Here is an 18,764-nt window from a genome sequence, read left to right on the forward strand (position 1 = left end):
CGCCGGGCCAGAAAACTCTTTTTTGACTTATACTGAGATATGTACCCCTGGCCAGAGTGTGGACTTTACAGTAATGGGCACCACTCACTAGAATCATATGGGTGGAGTGGGAAGGGACTAGGAGCTGCTGTTTTGGAAGGACTCAGTTATATGACACCAATTTTTTTTAAGCCCTCCTATCCATAATGTCATGAATTCTTGCTATTTGCTTTGCTTCTTTATACTTTGTGTTAGGATTTTGCATATGATGAGAGTGGGTGGAAAGGTTTTTCCCTTCAGAAAGGCTGAATGACTCTGGGAGGTGCTTGGTCGGGTGGTAGCGTCACCTGGTTGTCTCCCAGTCCCTTGGCTGGCCCACGGCAGGCATGTCTGCACTTCCCTCCGGGCTGCTTCTTTCCTTTTTCCCACCAGGTCCCTACTTCCCTCCCTCAGTGGCTGGCTCAATCTGATGAGGCCTTGGTCAATGAGGGCAGAATCATGGACTCTCTTGTGGGTTGGCCAGGCCATGGAGGCAGAGAATGCCTTGTAATTGGCACTGCTATTGAGGGTGTGATTGGGAGCCTCCAAGGGCACTTAGGACTGGGGCAGAGCACCCTGTTTGAAGGGCCCCAGCTATAGTGGCCCTTCAAAGCACATGGGGTCCCAGGGAAGATTCCGAAGAATACTGTCAGGGCCTTAAGAGAAACAACACATAGGGCACCATGGAAAAGGCCAAAATAGCCCAAAGCAGTCAGCAAGAAGCATGACTTCAGCGGCTGTAGGTTCAGAATCAAGAGTCCACGGACAAAACCACCAGGGTCACATCCCATCTGACCTGGACTGTCTTATGATGGTGAAGAAGATCCTGCCAAAAGTTGGGGGAGAGAAGGGCCACCCAGCAGCGGGTTGTGAGTGAGATCGTGGTGGGACAGAGACCAGAACAGCCTGGCTAAGCTCTTTTCAAGCACTCAATGATCATAGCTTCCTCAGCCTCCCTCTTCCCCTTCCGCAGCCCCTCCAGATTCATATTTCTCTCTCTTTTCCAGCCTGCTCTGTGTCTCAAAAAATAAACCAGTATCCATGGGCTCTTTGGCCCTTTGGCTTCTGCTTGAGTTTGTCCAATGACAGCTGCCAACAGGACACTGGAGGGCAGAAGCAGAGTGCAACTGGGGCATTGGTGCTTCTGTCTCCCTCTCTGCCAGGTTGCTGTGGGTTAGCTGTGTTTCTCTCCTAAAAGCCACTTCACCTTTCATCAGGCAGTCCTGTCCACACAGCTGTCCTTTGTTGGTTCTGGTCATTGCTTCCCCCGCCCACACCCCATTTCCCCACCTCTTCAGGCTAAGAGTGGTAACAGCTCTTCCTTATTACCAGGTCGGGATTCTAAACACTGCCTTCATAAATAGTTCCTTTATTAAACTCCCCTTAAATTACCCAGCTGGGGCAATCTGCTTCTTTGTGATACCCTGACTGATACGAATTATAAAGTAAATTCTGAGATACTCCCCCTCACCTCAAGCCCATGTTCCTGTAAGGTACAGAGTCATAGAGGAAAAAAATTACTGCTCTGCTAACAGTAACCATAGATGAGTAAAAACAGATTCAAATTCTCTTAGGTATGAAATTCAGGGTATTTTCCTTTATCACCCCAAAGCACCTCTGTCTATTTCTTTGGAGTACCGAACTTATTAAATAGGTAACTGTGGCAGGCAGAATAATGCCTTCGCCTAAGATGTCCATGTCCAAATTCCTGGAAACTGCGAGTATGTCACTTTACATGGCAAAAAGGATTTTGCAGATGTGATTAAGTTTAAGGAATTTGAGATGGGGAGATTATCTTGGATTATCCAGGTGAGCCCTGGATCGTATGAGCCCTTAAAAACAGAGAACCCTTTCTGGTTGTGATCCATGAGAGACAGGAGGATGGAGGAAGAGTCAGAAAGATGGTGAGTTAACACCCCACTGCCGGTCCCGAGATACACAGGGCTGTGGACAAAGACCCAGGGCACTAAGGGCAGCCCCCGGCTGACAGCCAGCAAAGAAATCAGTATGGCAGTCTTTTATTTCCCTGAGGTCTCAAGAGAGACAAGTAGCTAACACGGGTGCCTGGTTTGCTATCTTAAGTCATGGCAATGTAGACTTTTGGAAAAATTTGAAAGTCAGACTGGCCGCTGATTTCTCCTTTCTACCTCATCACATTCCTTTTCTAAGGCAGTAAACAGACTTTCTGCTTGAATGAGAGGGAAGAGGAGGGGAGAGACTCTCAGGAGGAGAAAAATGTAATACTACAATTAATGTTTCACATTGCACATTTCGTAATAGGAAGCAAATTTTCTTTTACCTCAGAGATTTCAAAAATGTTGTTATTCTGGAACATTTTCCTCACTTCATCGCATCACCCTTAGGCCCTATATGAAACAAACTATAATTTATGTCAAGTGATATAAATAGTTCTTACGAAGTAGAAGGCCATGATTTTCTCCCACAAGAAGATCATTTTTTAAAGATATAATTTCTTCCAACAATTATTTATAAATTTAACAAAATTCCAAGAAAAATCTCAACATGATTTTTTAAAAACTTGACAAATGATTTTAATTTTCACGGGATAGCTAAGAATATGAGGGTTGAGAGAACATTTACAATCTTGGTCTGGAGAAGGATTGCTACTTACACCAAAGGTTGGAACAATTAAGGGAAGTGACTAGATAAAAATGTAAAACTTTCTTGCACCAGAGTTATAAAGAAAATTAAATTGCATGTGACAAACTGGGGGAAATTACCATTTACCTGGCAAAGGGTTAACACAATTATACACAAATCAATGAGATTTTTAAAAAAATCCAAAAGAAGGCCAGGCATGGTGGCTCAAGCCTGTAATCCCAGCACTTTGGGAGGCCGAGACGGGCGGACCACGAGGTCAGGAGATCAAGACCATCCTGGCTAACCCGGTGAAACCCCGTCTCTACTAAAAAATACAAAAAACTAGCCGGGCGAGGTGGCGGGTGCCTGTAGTCCCAGCTACTTGGGAGGCTGAGGCAGGAGAATGGCCTAAACCCGGGAGGCGGAGCTTGCAGTGAGCTGAGATCCGGCCACTGCACTCTAGCCTGGGCAACAGAGCGAGGCTCCGTCTCAAAAAAAAAAAAAAAAATCCAAAAGAAAAGCAAAGGGCAAGTATACTTGGGGAAAAAAAAACCCATGCAAATGATTTATAAACATGTAAGAAAATATTCAATTATTCTCAATGAAATAAATACAAAGTTAAGTAAAAGATAATTTTTACCTAGTAAATGGAAACTTTCTTTTTTTTTTTTTTTGAGACAGGGGTCTTCCTATGTTGTCCAGGCTGGTCTCGAACTCCTGGACTCAAGCTGTTGTCCCATCTCAGCCTCCTAAAGTGTTGGGATTACAGGCGTGAGTCACCACGCCTGGGCCAAAAAATTTTTTAACTACAATTTGAAATATCTGTTAGACATCTTAGAGGAGATATTGAATAGGCAGTCGGGTATAAGCCCTCGGTGTTTGGGTAGAAATCCAGGCTAATGAATAAACGGCATTTAAAGCCATGAGACTGGGTTACATAACATTGTCAAGGTATTCAATGCCGCTGAATTGTACACTTAAACAGATGGTTAAAATGAGAAATATGCTATGTATGTTTTACCACAATACACAAAACAAAACACAAAACCATGAGACTGGAAGGGATGACCAAAGGAATGCGTGAGAAAAGAAAAAAAAAAAAAGTCTCAGGACTGAGCCCTGAGGTGCTCCAAGTGTTTGGAATCACTGTGGCTCAAAAAATTGTACTGACTGTGACCCACAGTATGAAAAACATTTTCCATCCTGACTCCTTACATGAACATGCGGGCACACACTTGAAACAGAAATTTCACAAAAGAATACCTACTTTCCCTACATGTTATATTTTCTGATATTCTCTCTTTTATTTCATTCCTTGTTTTTTACAAAAAAAAAAAAAAAGTGTTTGTCAAACAAGAAAAAAGGAAAAGAGGATAAATATTAAAGCAAAGGAGATAAACAATTTGCAATGGGAAAGGTGAGCATGGATAGATATTGGAGACGAAAGGGGAAAAAAATAACAAGCCAGAACCAGAAGAAAGAAAAGGAGGGGGAAATATAATTGCAGCCTTTTCCCAAAAGGTTTCCTAGGAAATTTTAACTAGGAGTGCTTTTCTCACTACTGAATAATTGCTGAGGGGCTCGCTGAATTTACAGTTTTTGGTCCGACTAAAATCAAATAAAAAATAAACTTAGTTTCAGACATATTATTTTAAGCCGCTTATTTTCTGTATTTTGCTTCTGATCTAACAGCAGGAGTGGTCAATTTATACAATTTTGGAGGGAAAAACAGGAAAGTTTTGGCTAAACATTTAAACCTAGATACACAGGGTGAGATTTCAATATATATATATTTTTTCAGTCTAGTATGTAACATTAAGTAACAAACCATGAAAGAAATAAATTTGGAAAGAAGCTAGAAGCCCAGTCATCAATATGGGATAATCTTAACAATTTTCCAAGGATAATGTTGACAACATTTCCCTTCTAAAGAGTTTGGAAGAACCCTTGAGGTAATGGAGTATAGAGGCAAGAGGAAATTTCACATCACAAAGCAGCGGTTCCTCTTCCAAGCACCATTTAGCATGCAGCCTCTATGGATCCTCTTGTCATATTTCTTCTTTATTCCAATAATTAGTTATCTTTATTTTTATTTTTTTAGAGACCAGGTCTCATTCTGTTGCCCAGGCTGAAGTGCAGTGACATGATCGGAGCTCACTGTGACTTTGAACTCCTAGACTCAAGCGATCCTCCTGCCTCAGCCTCTGGAGTAGCTAAGACTACAGGCATGCTCCAAGAATTATTTTTTCAAAGGAATGATTCATAAAAACCCCTCTTTACATCTCTTAATTGAATTTGTGTTTCCTACAGTTACTGTATTTACAGAATATGTTAATATAATTTCATAGTTTCTGTGAAAAAAATATTGATCAAAACTCATTAAAATATTTTCACAACCCACATGTAAGTTGTGTGTTGACCTACAGTTTGAAAACTTCTTAGAAGTAAGGGAAATAAAGAAGCAAAGAGAATGAGGATTGTTTAGTGAGGTAGAAGGAGAACCAGGAGAGAGTGTCGTCCCAATAGCAAAGTGAAGAAAGTAAATCGGCCAGGCGCGGTGGCTCACGCCTATAATTCCAGCACTTTGGGAGGTCGAGGCGGGTGGATCACCTGAAGTCAGGAGTTCAAGACCAGCCTGGCCAACATGGTTAAACTCTGTCTCTACTAAAGATACAAACAAACAAACAAACAAAAAATTAGCCGGGGTGGGGCGGGGTGGCTCACGCTTGTAATCCCAGCACTTTGGGAGGCCAAGGAGGGCGGATCACATGAGGTCAGGAGTTCAAGACCAGCCTGGCCAACATGGTGAAACCCTGTCTCTACCAAAAATACAAAATTAGCTTGGTATGATGGCGCATGCCTGTAATCCCAGCTACTTGGGCGGCTGAGGCAGGAGAATTGCTTGAACCCGGGAGGCGGAGATTGCGGTGAGCCAAGATCATGCTATTGTACTCCAGCCTGGGCAACAAGAGTGAAACTCATCTCGAAAAAAAAAAAAAAAAACAACAATTATCCTGCTCTTTAATAGTACTAAGTAAAATGACACTGTCCTTAAAGCCAGAGGTCATCTAAGCTTTGCTTTTTTTTTCTATTTATCTGTCCCCAAGAGCTTTAATGGGAATATGAGGTCTACTTACTCCTCTCTAATGAAATGTCTTCCTCTTTTCAAGGATTCAGACTATGTTTTACGCAACATGATGGTTACAGGGCAGCTGGGTCTAACAGAAATCCACAAAAATCCTCCTACCATCCACAGGAAGTCATGCATCTTCAGGTATGAGACATGTCTGTTTTGTTTGGCTGCCAGAACACAGCCTTCTGGTACAGTAGTAGACCTGAAAGACACAGCTTCTGGCTCTGGCCCATACACACTGACTTGTATTCTTTCTTTTCAATTTAATTTAATTTAATTTTAAGTTCCGGGATACATGTGCAGGATGTGCAGGTTTGCTACATAGGTAAACTTGTGCCATGGTGGTTTGCTACACCTATCAACCCATCACCTAGGTATTAAGCCCCGCATGCATCAGCTATTTTTTCCTAATGCTCTCCCTGCCCTTGCCCATTGACAGGCCCCAGTGTGTTCCCTTCCCTGTGTCCATGTGTTCTCACTGTTCAGCTCCCACTTACAAGTGAGAACATGTGGTGTTTGGTTTTCTGTTCCTGTGTTAGTTTGCTGAAGATAACGACCTCCAGCTGCATCCATGTCCCTGAAAAGGATATGATCTCATTCCTCTTTATAGCTGCATAGTATTCCATGGTGTGTGTATACCACATTTTCTTTATCCATTCTATCATTGATGAGCATTTGGGTTGATTCCATGTCTTTGCTACTGTGATTAGTGCTGCAATGAACATATGTGTGCATGTATCTTTATAATATAATGATTTATATTCTTTTGGGTATATACCCAGTAATGAGATTGCTGGGTCAAACGATATGTCTGGTTCTAGGCCTTTGAGGAATCACCACACTGTCTTCCACAATGGTTAAACTAATTTACATTCCCACCAGCAGTGTAAAAGCATTCCTATTTTTCCACAGTCTCACCAGCATCTCTAGTTTCTTGATTTAAAATCACCATTCTGACTGGTATGAGATGATATCTCATTGGGGTTTTGATGTGCGTTTCTCTAATGATCACACTGAATTTTATTCTGATTGGCTTTTAAAGAAAAATTTCGGCAGAATGTTGTCTGCATGGGACATATTGGCTCTTTTTTCCCCAAGTCCTTTTTTCTTGAGAGATGGGGTCTCGCTGTATCACCCAGGTGGGAGTGCAGTGCTATGATCATAGCTCATGCCAGTCTCAAACTCCTGGACTCAAGCTAACTTCCTGCCTCTGCTTCCCAAATAGCTGGGACTACATGTATTTGCCAAGCCCAGCTCATTTAATTTTTTTTATGGTGCCCAGCCTTCCTAAGTCCTTTTTAAAACAGATTTCATTGGCATTTTATTTTAAAATTGCAAGTTTTAAAGCATGAAAGTGTTTTATTTTCAATGAATTTCCTTGTAAATATGGAATTCAACAAAAAACCCACCATAATTATGAATAATATATTCACATCACTCATCAGAGCTCATCTGTGAATGTTAGCAAGGCTGTGAATGTGTCTTTTTTATTTAAAGAAGACGTGCAGGGGCAGAGTTGGAGAGAAGGCAGAGCATGTTGTATTTAATAAGTACTTGGTTCTCAATTATTTAGAATGACTCTCACTTGTCAAATGCAAGGAACACTACTAAAATGTGTACAAATGTAAACAGATCTTAACTGAGAACACACCTATTGCAAAAGGGAATGACTGCTTCTTAGGGGGTCGGTGTCGTTGAGTAGGCAGTAACCCAGTCATCCCAGACTAGTAGGCTAATTCAACATTTAATTTCATATGGCAATTAAGTTTTAGCTTGGCCTCATGCCAGAATGTTCATTCACTCTCAAGCTCTTTTCCACATAGCTATTCCTTGTGCTGGTCAAGAGCTTTACAGAAGTCCTTGTAATACGCAGACTCATAGCCCTGGATTCTTTTTTTTTTTTTAATTTTTTTTATGTATTTTTAAAATTATACTTTAAGCTCTAGGGTACTTGTGCACAATGTGCAGATTTGTTACATATGTATACACATGCCATGTTGGTGTGCTGCACCCATTAACTCGTCATTTACATTAGGTATATCTCCTGAGGCCCCTCCTGCTCCCACCCCCACTACAGGCCCCAGTGTGTGATGTTCCCCACCCTGTGTCCACGTGTTCTCATTGTTCAGTCCCCACCTATGAGTGGGAACATGCATAACCCTGGATTCTTGTGTGTAACTTAGAACAGATGTCTTTGAAGGAAGTCAGTTGACCAATGGGCTCTATTGTTATGCCTGGAAAGCTTAGTATGATGCATTACTACTATGGCAGTCATCAAGACACAACAGAAAGTGGTGGCTCAGCAGCAGCAAAAGGGGTGGGAAGAGCAGAAGGACATCATCTTACCTGTTACTGTAGGATTGATATAGAAACTATAAATGTGCTTTTTGAGGATGCAAAGTACCAATTTTTTACAAATACCCTAAAGAAATGACATATCAGAATTAATGTAGATGGGGAAAAGGAAAAGAAAGAAAAAGAGGTGTGTCTGTGCCTCACCAAGAGAAAGAAGCAGCCACCATATTTCCATGAAAAATCTCAAGTCTCTCACTGAGGCAGATGCTCTAGATGCTCTACCCAGATTCCCAAAATGCCTTTTTACCAGCTTCTGTAGGCACGGCTACAAGTAACGGCTCACACCGTAACTTTCTCTGGAGGAGTGCCCTTGAGCGATTGGAGCTCTTCACCAGGAGGTACCTAAGAGATGTGTAAACACTCCCCCAGCCCAAACTGCTCACACACACCCAGGGCAGCTTAGAGCCAATGACTGACTAGTGCTAGGATACAAAAGACCGCTCCCTTTGTCTCAAGGTGGAACAGATTCTTTGGTACAATTGACCTGTCAGAGCTCCCCTTGGTATCAGGCCGAGGCTAGACTTCATGTGAAATTACATTCTTACTTAGCTTCTTCCCCTTGCCTATCCTGCTTCCCTCAGTCCCTCACAGGTTTCTCCAGCAAACACTCGCTCAATAAATCACTTGCATAAGGATCCCTGTCTCAGGCTCTGCTTCTAGGGAACCCGACCTAACACGCTCATCATTTCTGCTGGCACTCCACCAAAGCATAATGGATAATAAGTAAACAAAAGCATAATGGACAATAAGTAAACAAAACATGAACACCTTCAGATAAGTAAAGACAACGAAGCAGAGTATCATGATGGAGAGTGGCTTGGGCGCTGCTTGCTACCTGAGATTGGGTGGTCAGGGAAGCCTTCTCTGCCGAGGGGATGTTTGAGCAGAGACAAGAGTGAGCAGACAGACAGCCACGTGAAATCAAGGGCTAGAATGTTCCAGGCAGATGAAACAGCAAGAAGGGCTGGCATGGTGGAAGTGAGATAGGCACAAGAGAGTAATTCAATATGTTTGGGTGGAATGATGTGAACAGGCAGAAGTTTAATATCTTTGTGCTTATTTGGTTTTGATTTCAGAGATTTCCTCTTTAAATGTACTGACAGTTCAGAAGTCGTTCTGGCCTCTGCCTGTGGAGAAACCCACATAGTAGTTCCACTTCGTGAGAGAACAGGAGAGGCTCTGGGGGTCCTCGATTTTAACATCGGCCGAAATAGGATGTTGTTGTATCAAGAATATAAAGATCTACAGAAAATGATGAAAGTGGTCCAAGTGGCCTGCTATGAAATCCTTGGCGAGTTATCTGGAGAGATAGAGAAAAAATATGTCTTAGGTATTGTTCGTGTGGCATCAGCCTAAATTCACAAGTTTAATAGGTTTTGGGGAAATCACAGGCAGTGCAATGAAATATGCACTTTCTGAAATGAATTGTTATAATATACAGACCTTTCCAGGTAAAAGGAATTCCCTTATGCAGTCTTGCGCTGATGAGTAATGTCTACAAATTAAAGCAAACAGCCTGGAATCACATTCTCTTGGCTAGATTCATATAGTTTTAGAACTGGAAGGGCTCATAAAGGCAAGCTAGAACTAACATTTATTAAATGCCCCCATTATGTGTTTCAGGTATTATTTCATTTAATCCTTGCCATAACCCTATGAGGTGAATAGTGATACCCCATGTACAGGTGAGGAAAGTAAGCAAATTGCCCCCAATCACACAGTTAAGAAATGGTGAGGGCTGGATTTGAACCTATGTTTGGGTGCTCTTCCCACTATGTTATACAGCATTAAGTAATCAGAACATCTCGTTTTACAGATAAAGATGCCAAAGCCTGCAAAAGTAAAGTGGATTATCTAAGGTCCAATAGCAAGCTGGTGGGAGAGGCAAGACAAGACTTTAGTTTTTGTAATTCCATATCCACTAGGCTACTCTCAGTGCAATGCCAGCTTGGAGAGAGGGAGGGAGGAAGAAGGCATAGAAACCTTTGGCTTCCTAGAATGAAGTGAATAGAATTAGAAGAGTAACACTATGTGGGATTAAGCCAAAAGATTTGTAACTATGTCATAGAGTGGGATAAGAAGAAAGGAGAAAATTCATGTCTCCTGAGTGTTCACTATGTGTAACACCTGTAACTAAGCACTTTTACATATATCATCTTCTCTAACTCTCACAGCTAACCAAGGAAGTAGGGATTAAGCCCATTCTCACAGAAGAGGAAAAGGTATTCAGAGAGACAATAGACTAATAAGGTGGACAGCGTGTGTTCCAACCAGGCTCTAACTCTAAAACCCAAGTTTTTGCCTTTTCTCAAAGCCTCTTCTATGAGCTTCACCAGGAGTAATTTCCTTTCTTTCTTTTGATTTCATGGCTAGAGAAACTAAGGTTGTTTAAAACCGAAGGATATGGTCTGCTTTTTCTTGACAAAAAATTTACTATAATATGTTCAGAATCCTATGAAAAAGTAATATACAGCAATGTACATTAGACTGAACAGCAAGATGAGCTATCATTTTGTTATTCCAGAGATTGAAAATGTCGGGGAAGTCCAGCGGGCAGGAATTCTCTTCTTCCGAATCATGCTGCTCGAGCTACAGGAAAGCATACAACTACTCAATTCCATGGAATTTGTGTCACTGTTGCTCTATGACCATACTCTTCTAACGGAGCCAAATTATCCTCAAGACAGCAAATCCATAGAGCTGAAAGCCAACATGGAACTAGTGCGTGACACCCTGAAGGCGGTTATCTTGTTCTTTCATCCAGAGTTGGAATTTTCCAGTGACTTTGGAAGTTGGGATAAGTGTAAATTTGTAAGTTTTTTTTTTTTTAAAGCACCTTTTAAATTGAAGAATCACCTAAACAAATTTAAATGTACAAATCATAATTGCATAAATCGTAAGGGTACAAATGCAAGAATTTTTACTGAGTGGAACATGTTCACGTAACCAGACCTAGACCAAAAATAGAACATTTATAGAATCCCAAAAGCTCTCCTTTGTACCCTTCCTCATCATCCCTTCACCCCACCCACCCCAAGGGTAACCATTACCTTTTTTTTTTTTTTGAAACGGAGTTTCACTCTTGTCTAAGCTGTAGTGCAATGGCACGATCTTGGCTCACTGCAACCTCTGCCTCCTGGGTTCAAGCAATTTTCCTGCTTCAGCCTCCCGAGTAGCTGGGATTACCGGTGCCCACCACCATGCCCAGCTAATTTTCTATATTTTTAGTTGAAACTGGGTTTCACCATGTTAGCCAGGCTGGTTTCAAACTCCTGACCTCAGGTTATCCTCCCACCTCAGTCTCCCAAAGTGCTGTGATTACAGACGTGAGGCACCGTGCCTGGCCATGGGTAACCATCATCTTCCCTTCTAACACCATTGATTGGTTTTGCCTATTTTAAAATCTATATAAATGGAATTATGTAAGCTGTTGAACTGGGCACTGTATTTCTGCTTGCTGGTGATCCCATAAATTTTCTCTTGTTGTTTGTTCACAGTATATTAACAAATATTTAGTCAACAATATTTGTGTCTTTGATCCAACTGCCAAGCATGTGGAAGTTAATGTACAGCTCATTGATGAATATATCAGAGGTAAATTTTCACTTAATTACAGCCTAAATCTATAGCAACAGCAATAAAACACAGTTGTGATTAAGAGATTTTTATTAGGATAAAGCAAGTGGGTCATAAATTCAGTTTTTAGGAGAAAATAGTTATAAGTCTTCTAAGAGGAGGGACACTATCTATAATCTATTGCATCATTCCCCAAAGTCACTGTCTATGCCACACATATGAGAATTCAAAAGCACATCTATCTTCCACTTATTAACTACATGTGCATTATTTATTTTTTAAAAATGCAAATGGGGCTGCAATGAGAACAGAAATGTTAAGCAAAAAGGCTATCTTTAGCTTCAATAAATAACCAAAGAAAATAATAGACTTTTTCAGGGAGGAGAATCACCAAGAATGGAGAGCAGCGAGGCTCTCGGGTTGGAGAAAACGATTAGCTGTTTGACCACAGGGAACAGGCTGCATATGAAAGTAAATATACAAACAGAGGCCCAAGGTCCTCCGCTGACCCGTATTCTCAGGGGTCTCAGGCTGTGATGAGGAATTCATTTAAAGTTTGTTTTTTTCTTTGTTATTTATGAAAAATAATTCATAGTTGGGAAAATGGCTCTGTAGAAATTGCTCACTAAATCTATCCCTTTCCTCCTCTTCCCGCTCTCCTACTATCTGTGGAGGCTCTAGACCAACGCAGAAGGGTTTCTGGATTCACAGGGAACTATCCTAGCTGATTCCTGAGCAGCCTTGACCACCAACGCTTCCCACCACCTTCTGCTTTCCAACAGTGCCCTCTGATGGAAGAAACACTAATTGCAGTTAACGGAGCCCGACTCAGCCAGAAAATAGCCCATAGGCTCCCCAGTCACTGTCGCCAAGCCTTTGGTTATACCAGTCTCCGCAGCAATCCCGAGAAAGTTCATAGGTCACCCAGATACCAACGCTCTCTCCTTCAGATGCAGTTACATCAGGAAATGCTAAGCTTCTTGCTTAGGGGAAGGGAGAGGAATTCTTCGGGGTGCCTTTCTATTTGTGCCAGAAGGAGAGGAGTCTTCAGGCAGGGCAATCTGCTGCTCGAAGTTTACCTGGCCTAGCAGCTTTAAGTAAGGGCCCTACTCCATGAATCTACCCAGAATGAAATGTCACCAATAATACCTGTAGGCTCAGCCTGTGACAGGCAGAGACTGCTAGACTATATAGCATAGCTCCTAACCCACCACGCCTTCCAAACTATTACTTTACCAAAAGGGTGGAATTACGGCTCGTAATGTGCCCATACTTTCTTAGGGCTTCTGCTGCCAACTCTTACCCCCTCTTCATCCTAGTTCAAGAAAAGGGTATTTCCTAATGTAAATGACGAGTTGGTGGGTGCAGCAAACCAACATGGCACATGTATACCTATGTAACAAACCTGCATGTTGTGCACATGTGCCCTAGAACTTAAAGTATAATAATAATTTTTTTAAAAAAGAAAAGAAAAGAAAGAAAAGGGTATTTTTGGCTGGGCACAGTGACTCACACCTGTAATCCCGACACTTTGGGAGGCCAAGGTGGGCAGATTGCTTGAGCCCAGAAGTTGGAGACTAGCCTGGACAACATGGCAAAATCTTGTCTCTACAAAAAAAAAAAAAAATACAAAAACTAACTGGGTGTGGTGGTGCACGCCTGTAATCCCAGCTACTCAGGAGGCTGAGGTGGGAGATGACTTGAGCCCGGGAGGTTGAGGCTGCTGTGAAATGTGATCATGCCACTGCACTCCAGCCTGGGCAACACAATGAGATCCCATCTCAAAAACAACAACAACAAAAAGGAGGTTTTTTTTTTTATTCTGGTGGAACTCCAGGCAGCTGTGTCCTGCCTTTAGATTGAGCCAGTCATCAGTGAAGTAACATTGAGTAGCTTTGTTGAGCAGGCCTGGCCTCCCAAGACTGTGCCATTGCAGGTGAGTGCTGCTGACATACTTCCCTGTGGGGGACCCTGTGACTCCAGTGAGCACTCCCAGACAGCTGTGTATGCACTAGTACATCAACAGCCTACTATTCTCTGTCACTTTGCCTAAGATAACTCCTAGTAGTTGGTCTCTTCTACCTGGAGATTCATAACTTGACCACCTTCTCAAGGACCTATTCTCCCCACTCCACTTTGGACCTCTGCTGCCAGTCTCATCTGGTCATTCAGGATGCCCCATATCTGCTCCATGTCCCCCTCCCAGGAGTTTTAGACAGATGTTGCCTGCTTGGAAATGTTCTTAGACCCAGAGGCAAGAAGAGCTGTCCCCTATCGCAAGTATAACCAGAATCACTTTTCTGTCTAGAACCTGGGTGTCTGCCAAGTGACTGTACCTCCTCCTCTAAATCCAAGTGTTTACAAGTCCACAGACATTGGTCTCAACAGGAGTGCCCCAGGCCCTCCACTTCTCCTACATGGTTCCCAGAGCTCCAACTCTGCCAAAGCAGCCAGAGGCTCAGTGCTGTCACCATTTGTAAAGAAACCCACTAGCTTCTGCAATAAAATGACACCATCATCCTCTAAGAGTGACAATGAAGGAAGGTGCCTTCCCATCAGCAGGGGAGGACTGCTGGACTCACAGTCCTAATTAACTTTATCTTCAAGATTCGCCTTCCCTGGAAGATCCTTCCCTAATTGCTACTGCCGCCACCGCGGTGGCGCTCGTAGGTGCCACGCTCCCTGCAACTCCATTACAAAAATGGAACATGACTCATTCCTTAATCCCCACTGCACAGCTAAGGACCTGACAGGAACCTTGGTAGAATGATTCTACCGACAATCCAGAAATAACAAGTAGGAAACAGCACTGAATCTGCAACTCTGAGGACATGCCTTTTTCTTTTAAATGGGTCAAGCCAAAATGGACAACCAGACAACAGGAACATAGTTCTGTCCTATTCATTTAAACCTTCTGTATGCTAACATTGCTTTGGATTCAATTACAGTTCTCTGCTGTCTTTTGGACTTAGTCATCTTGAATGGAAATTGCTGTTGGCTCCCTCTTATGGGAAAAAACTTGCCATCACAGCTAGACTTGGGTTTAATAGAGAGCTAAGAGTGCGCCATTTATTTACAAGTTGCTCACAGATTTTAGGCCATGGAGGAGGAAATATCAGTTCAGCTTGAGAACAGATTTCCTTTGTCCTGGCAAGAGCCCCTTAAAAAGCCCTTTTAGTTACGAGTTATGATATTAGACAAGTACTCACACCATGCACGGAGAAGGGTATAACACTCTGTGCTGGGTAAAGATCTCAGGCCTGAAATGCTTCGATTTCCCATGCATGCAAACCCCTTGCCTTTTCAGTTCCAAGTTATTCAGAGGAAAAAAGAAAATCAAACCAGCCACTCTCTTTATGTTTCTTATCACTTCTTGTGATTTAAATTTTGAAGTTTTCTAGCAGTAGTTATTAAGAGGAATAACTAAACACAGTTCTACATGTGTAGATAACATCACTGCTACTTTGATATCTGATTAAAGGCTTTTAAAAATGAACTTGATGAGAAGTAGAGCATGATGGCGTGCACCTGTGGTCCCAGCTACTTAGGAAGCTGAGGCACAAGGATTGTTTGGGGCCAGAAGTTCAAGGCTGTAGTGCACAATGATGGTGCCTGTGAATAGCACTGCACTCCAGCCTGGGTGACATAGTGGACACCGACTGTAGAAATTAATAAGAACAGTTTTCTATTTAATTTGATACTCATTTTTTAAAAATTTTAGTGGCTGTTAAAACTGTCTTTTATCCTGAAAGGATATAAATATTATATATATGTGTGTGTGTGTGTGTGTGTGTGTGTGTGTGTGTGTGTATATATATATATATATTTTTTTTTTTTTTTTGAGATAGAGTCTTGCTCTGTCACTCAGGCTGGAGCGCAGTGGCCCAACCTCAGCTCACTGCAATCTCTGCCTCCCAGGTTCAAGAGATTCTCCTGCCTGAGTAGCTGGGACTATAGGTGTGCACTACCACGCTTGGCTAATTTTTGTATTTTTAGTAGAGGCAGGGTTGCACCACTTGGCCAGGCTGGTCTCGAACTCCTGACCTCAGGTGATGCACCCACCACGGCTCCCAAAGTGCTGGGATTACAGGCATATATATATATATATATAAATATAAAAAATAGATATTTTATGTATATATATAATATATATATACACACTCTTTTTTTTTTTTTTGAGACGGAGTTTCGCTCTTGTGGCCCAGGCTGGAGTGCAGTGGCACGATCTCGGCTCACCACAACCTCGGCCTCCTGAGTTCCAGCGATTCTCCTGCCTCAGCCTCCCAAGTAGCCGGGATTACAGGCATGTGCCACCATGCCCAGCTAATTTTGTATTTTTAGTAGAGACAGGGTTTCTCCATGTTGGTTGGACTGATCTCAAACTCCCGAGCTCAGATGATCCGCCTGCCTCAGCCTCCCAAAGTGCTGGGATTACAGGCATGAGCCACTGCGCCAGCTTTAAATTTTTTTATTAAAGCACTTGAAAAGGTCACATTGGCCGGGCGCGGTGGCTCAAGCCTGTAATCCCAGCACTTTGGGAGGCCGAGACGGGCGGATCACGAGGTCAGGAGATCGAGACCATCCTGGCTAACACGGTGAAACCCCGTCTCTACTAAAAAATACAAAAAACTAGCTGGGCGAGGTGGCGGGCGCCTGTAGTCCCAGCTACTCGGGAGGCTGAGGCAGGAGAATGGCGTAAACCCGGGAGGCGGAGCTTGCAGTGAGCTGAGATCCGGCCACTGCACTCCAGCCTGGGCGACAGAGCAAGACTCCGTCTCCAAAAAAAATAAAAATAAAAATAAATAAATAAATAAACATAAATTTATTTTTTTGGTTTTTACCACTCATTGTTTTATGTGGCATAACAAAACCACATGTAAACAAAACATTGCATAAAGGAGGGAAGCAGTCATTTTATAATACTTTATCATAATAAAAAGATCCACAATAAAACATTCTAAAATGATTCATGAAGGCCAGGCGCAGTGGCTCACACCTGTAATCCTACCACTTTGGGAGGCTGAGGCAGTCTCGGGGGGGCCGAGACAGGCGGATCACGAGGTCAGGAGATCGAGACCATCTTGGCTAACACAGTGAAACCCCGTCTCTACTAAAAAATACAAAAAACTAGCCGGGCGAGGTGGCGGGCGCCTGTAGTCCCAGCTACTCGGGAGGCTGAGGCAGGAGAATGGCGTAAACCCGGGAGGCGGAGCTTGCAGTGAGCTGAGATCCGGCCACTGTACTCCAGCCTGGGCGACAGAGCGAGACTCCGTCTCAAAAAAAAAAAAAAAAAAAAAAAGAAAAGGTCACATAGAACTAAAAGCCTAAAAAGAGTCACTAGCGTATATCTTCTCTTTCATTCTCTTCAGTCCCCCTCGCCAGAGGCAACTGTGTTTTGTCCTTTCACTCTTTCTTCTTGGCATTTGCACATCTATTTCTATTATGCACATATTGCTATCTTTTGATTCATCAATTTTAAACCTTATCAGTCAATTTCCTCTGATTAAAAATGAAGATTTCGTTCTGTTATGCCACTATTCTCTTACCCCATCCTCCCAATATAGTTGTATTTATAATTTGGGGTTAAATAAAGATGCAATGTTTACATGATTTTGCCTATGCAAAATTGTAGGATTGTAGCATATTTTGATTCCTCATCTTTTTTGTTTTTCCTGAAGTAAATAATTGTCTTTTATTTTATTTTATTTTTTATTTTTATTTTTTTGAGACGGAGTCTCGCTCTGTCACCCAGGCTGGAGTGCAGTGGCCGGATCTCAGCTCACTGCAAGCTCCGCCTCCTGGGTTTATGCCATTCTCCTGCCTCAGCCTCCCAAGTAGCTGGGACTACAGGCACCTGCCACCTCGCCCGGCTAGCTTTTTTTGTATTTTTTAGTAGAGACGGGGTTTCACTGGGTTAGCCAGGATGGTCTCGATCTCCTGACTTCGTGATCCACCCGTCTCAGCCTCCCAAAGTGCTGGGATTACAGGCTTGAGCCACCACGCCTGGCCTGTCTTTTATTTTTAAACTTTCTTAGTTTTATTTGTAGTTCTTGATAATTCCCACCCCTTCCGTTTGTCTCTCCCATAAGATAGTTCTATCAGGTAATTTATTAGGTCTAATTTATTTTCTTTTCCCAAAGCCATCTCTTCTAGAGATCTCAATTCCTCTGTTTTTGTTTTGTTTTGTTTTGTGTTTTGAGACAGGGCCTCACTCTATCACCCAGGCTGGAGTGCAGTGCCACAATCACAGCTCACTGCAGCCTCAACCTCCCTGGTTCAAGCAATCCTCCTGGCTCAGATTTCCAAGTAGCTGGGACCATAGGCGCATGCCATCACGCCCAACTAATTTTGTTTATTTTTGTAGAGGTGGGTGTCTCACTATATTACCAGGCTAGTCTTGAACTCCTGACCTCAAGGGATTCTCCCGCCTCGGCCTCCCAAAGTGCTGGGATTACAGACGTGAGCCACCATACCCAGGCCTCAATTCTTTCTCTATCTAAAGTCTTTCCCCTGCCCCCAGATCTGCTACTCAGCTGCCTTCCTGAGATTCACTTCGCCCCTATTGTAGGAATTTAATTTGCCATTCTCTTCGTCATTCTTGGTCTAGTCCCTTGTTTTCAGGTAACACGTCTCCGGTAGTTTTCTGAGAAAGAGTGTGTAAGTGGTAAATTTTTTGAGACCTTTCGTTTTTGAAGATGTTTTTATTCAGTCCTCACACTTGATTTCTACTTTGCTGTGGAAGATAATTTTGAAGACATTGCTCTATTGTCTTTTTACATTTTTATTTATATATATTTTAAATAAAATACATATTGTTTAATCTATAAATAAATAATAAAATATATAAATAAATAATATATAATAAATTATATATAAATAAAATAGATATTTAAAATAATATTTTTAATACATATATATTTTTTATATATATACTTTTTTTTTTTTGAGATATAGTCTCACTCTGTCACCCAGGCTGGAGTGCAGTGGTGTGATCTTGGCTCACTGCAACCTCCACCCCCAGGGTTCTAGCAATTCTCCTACCTCAGCCTCCTGAGTAGCTGGGATTACAGGCGCCTGCCAC

General features: G+C 42.3%; 1 protein-coding gene across 1 annotated transcript in view; it reads left to right on the top strand.

Annotated features, from left to right (window-relative positions):
- Window positions 1–18,764, top strand: part of EFCAB5 (EF-hand calcium binding domain 5) — a 181,928-nt gene that overhangs the window by 152,730 nt on the left and 10,434 nt on the right. The window contains exons 20-23 of the mRNA XM_025363693.1: window positions 5,790–5,893; window positions 9,184–9,437; window positions 10,632–10,918; window positions 11,605–11,701. Of these exons, the coding sequence (XP_025219478.1) occupies window positions 5,790–5,893; window positions 9,184–9,437; window positions 10,632–10,918; window positions 11,605–11,701 (742 nt within the window). The remainder of the gene's footprint in view (window positions 1–5,789; window positions 5,894–9,183; window positions 9,438–10,631; window positions 10,919–11,604; window positions 11,702–18,764) is intronic.

This window comes from Theropithecus gelada, chromosome 16 (assembly GCF_003255815.1).
Source record: "Theropithecus gelada isolate Dixy chromosome 16, Tgel_1.0, whole genome shotgun sequence".
Classification (NCBI taxonomy): domain Eukaryota; kingdom Metazoa; phylum Chordata; class Mammalia; order Primates; family Cercopithecidae; genus Theropithecus; species Theropithecus gelada.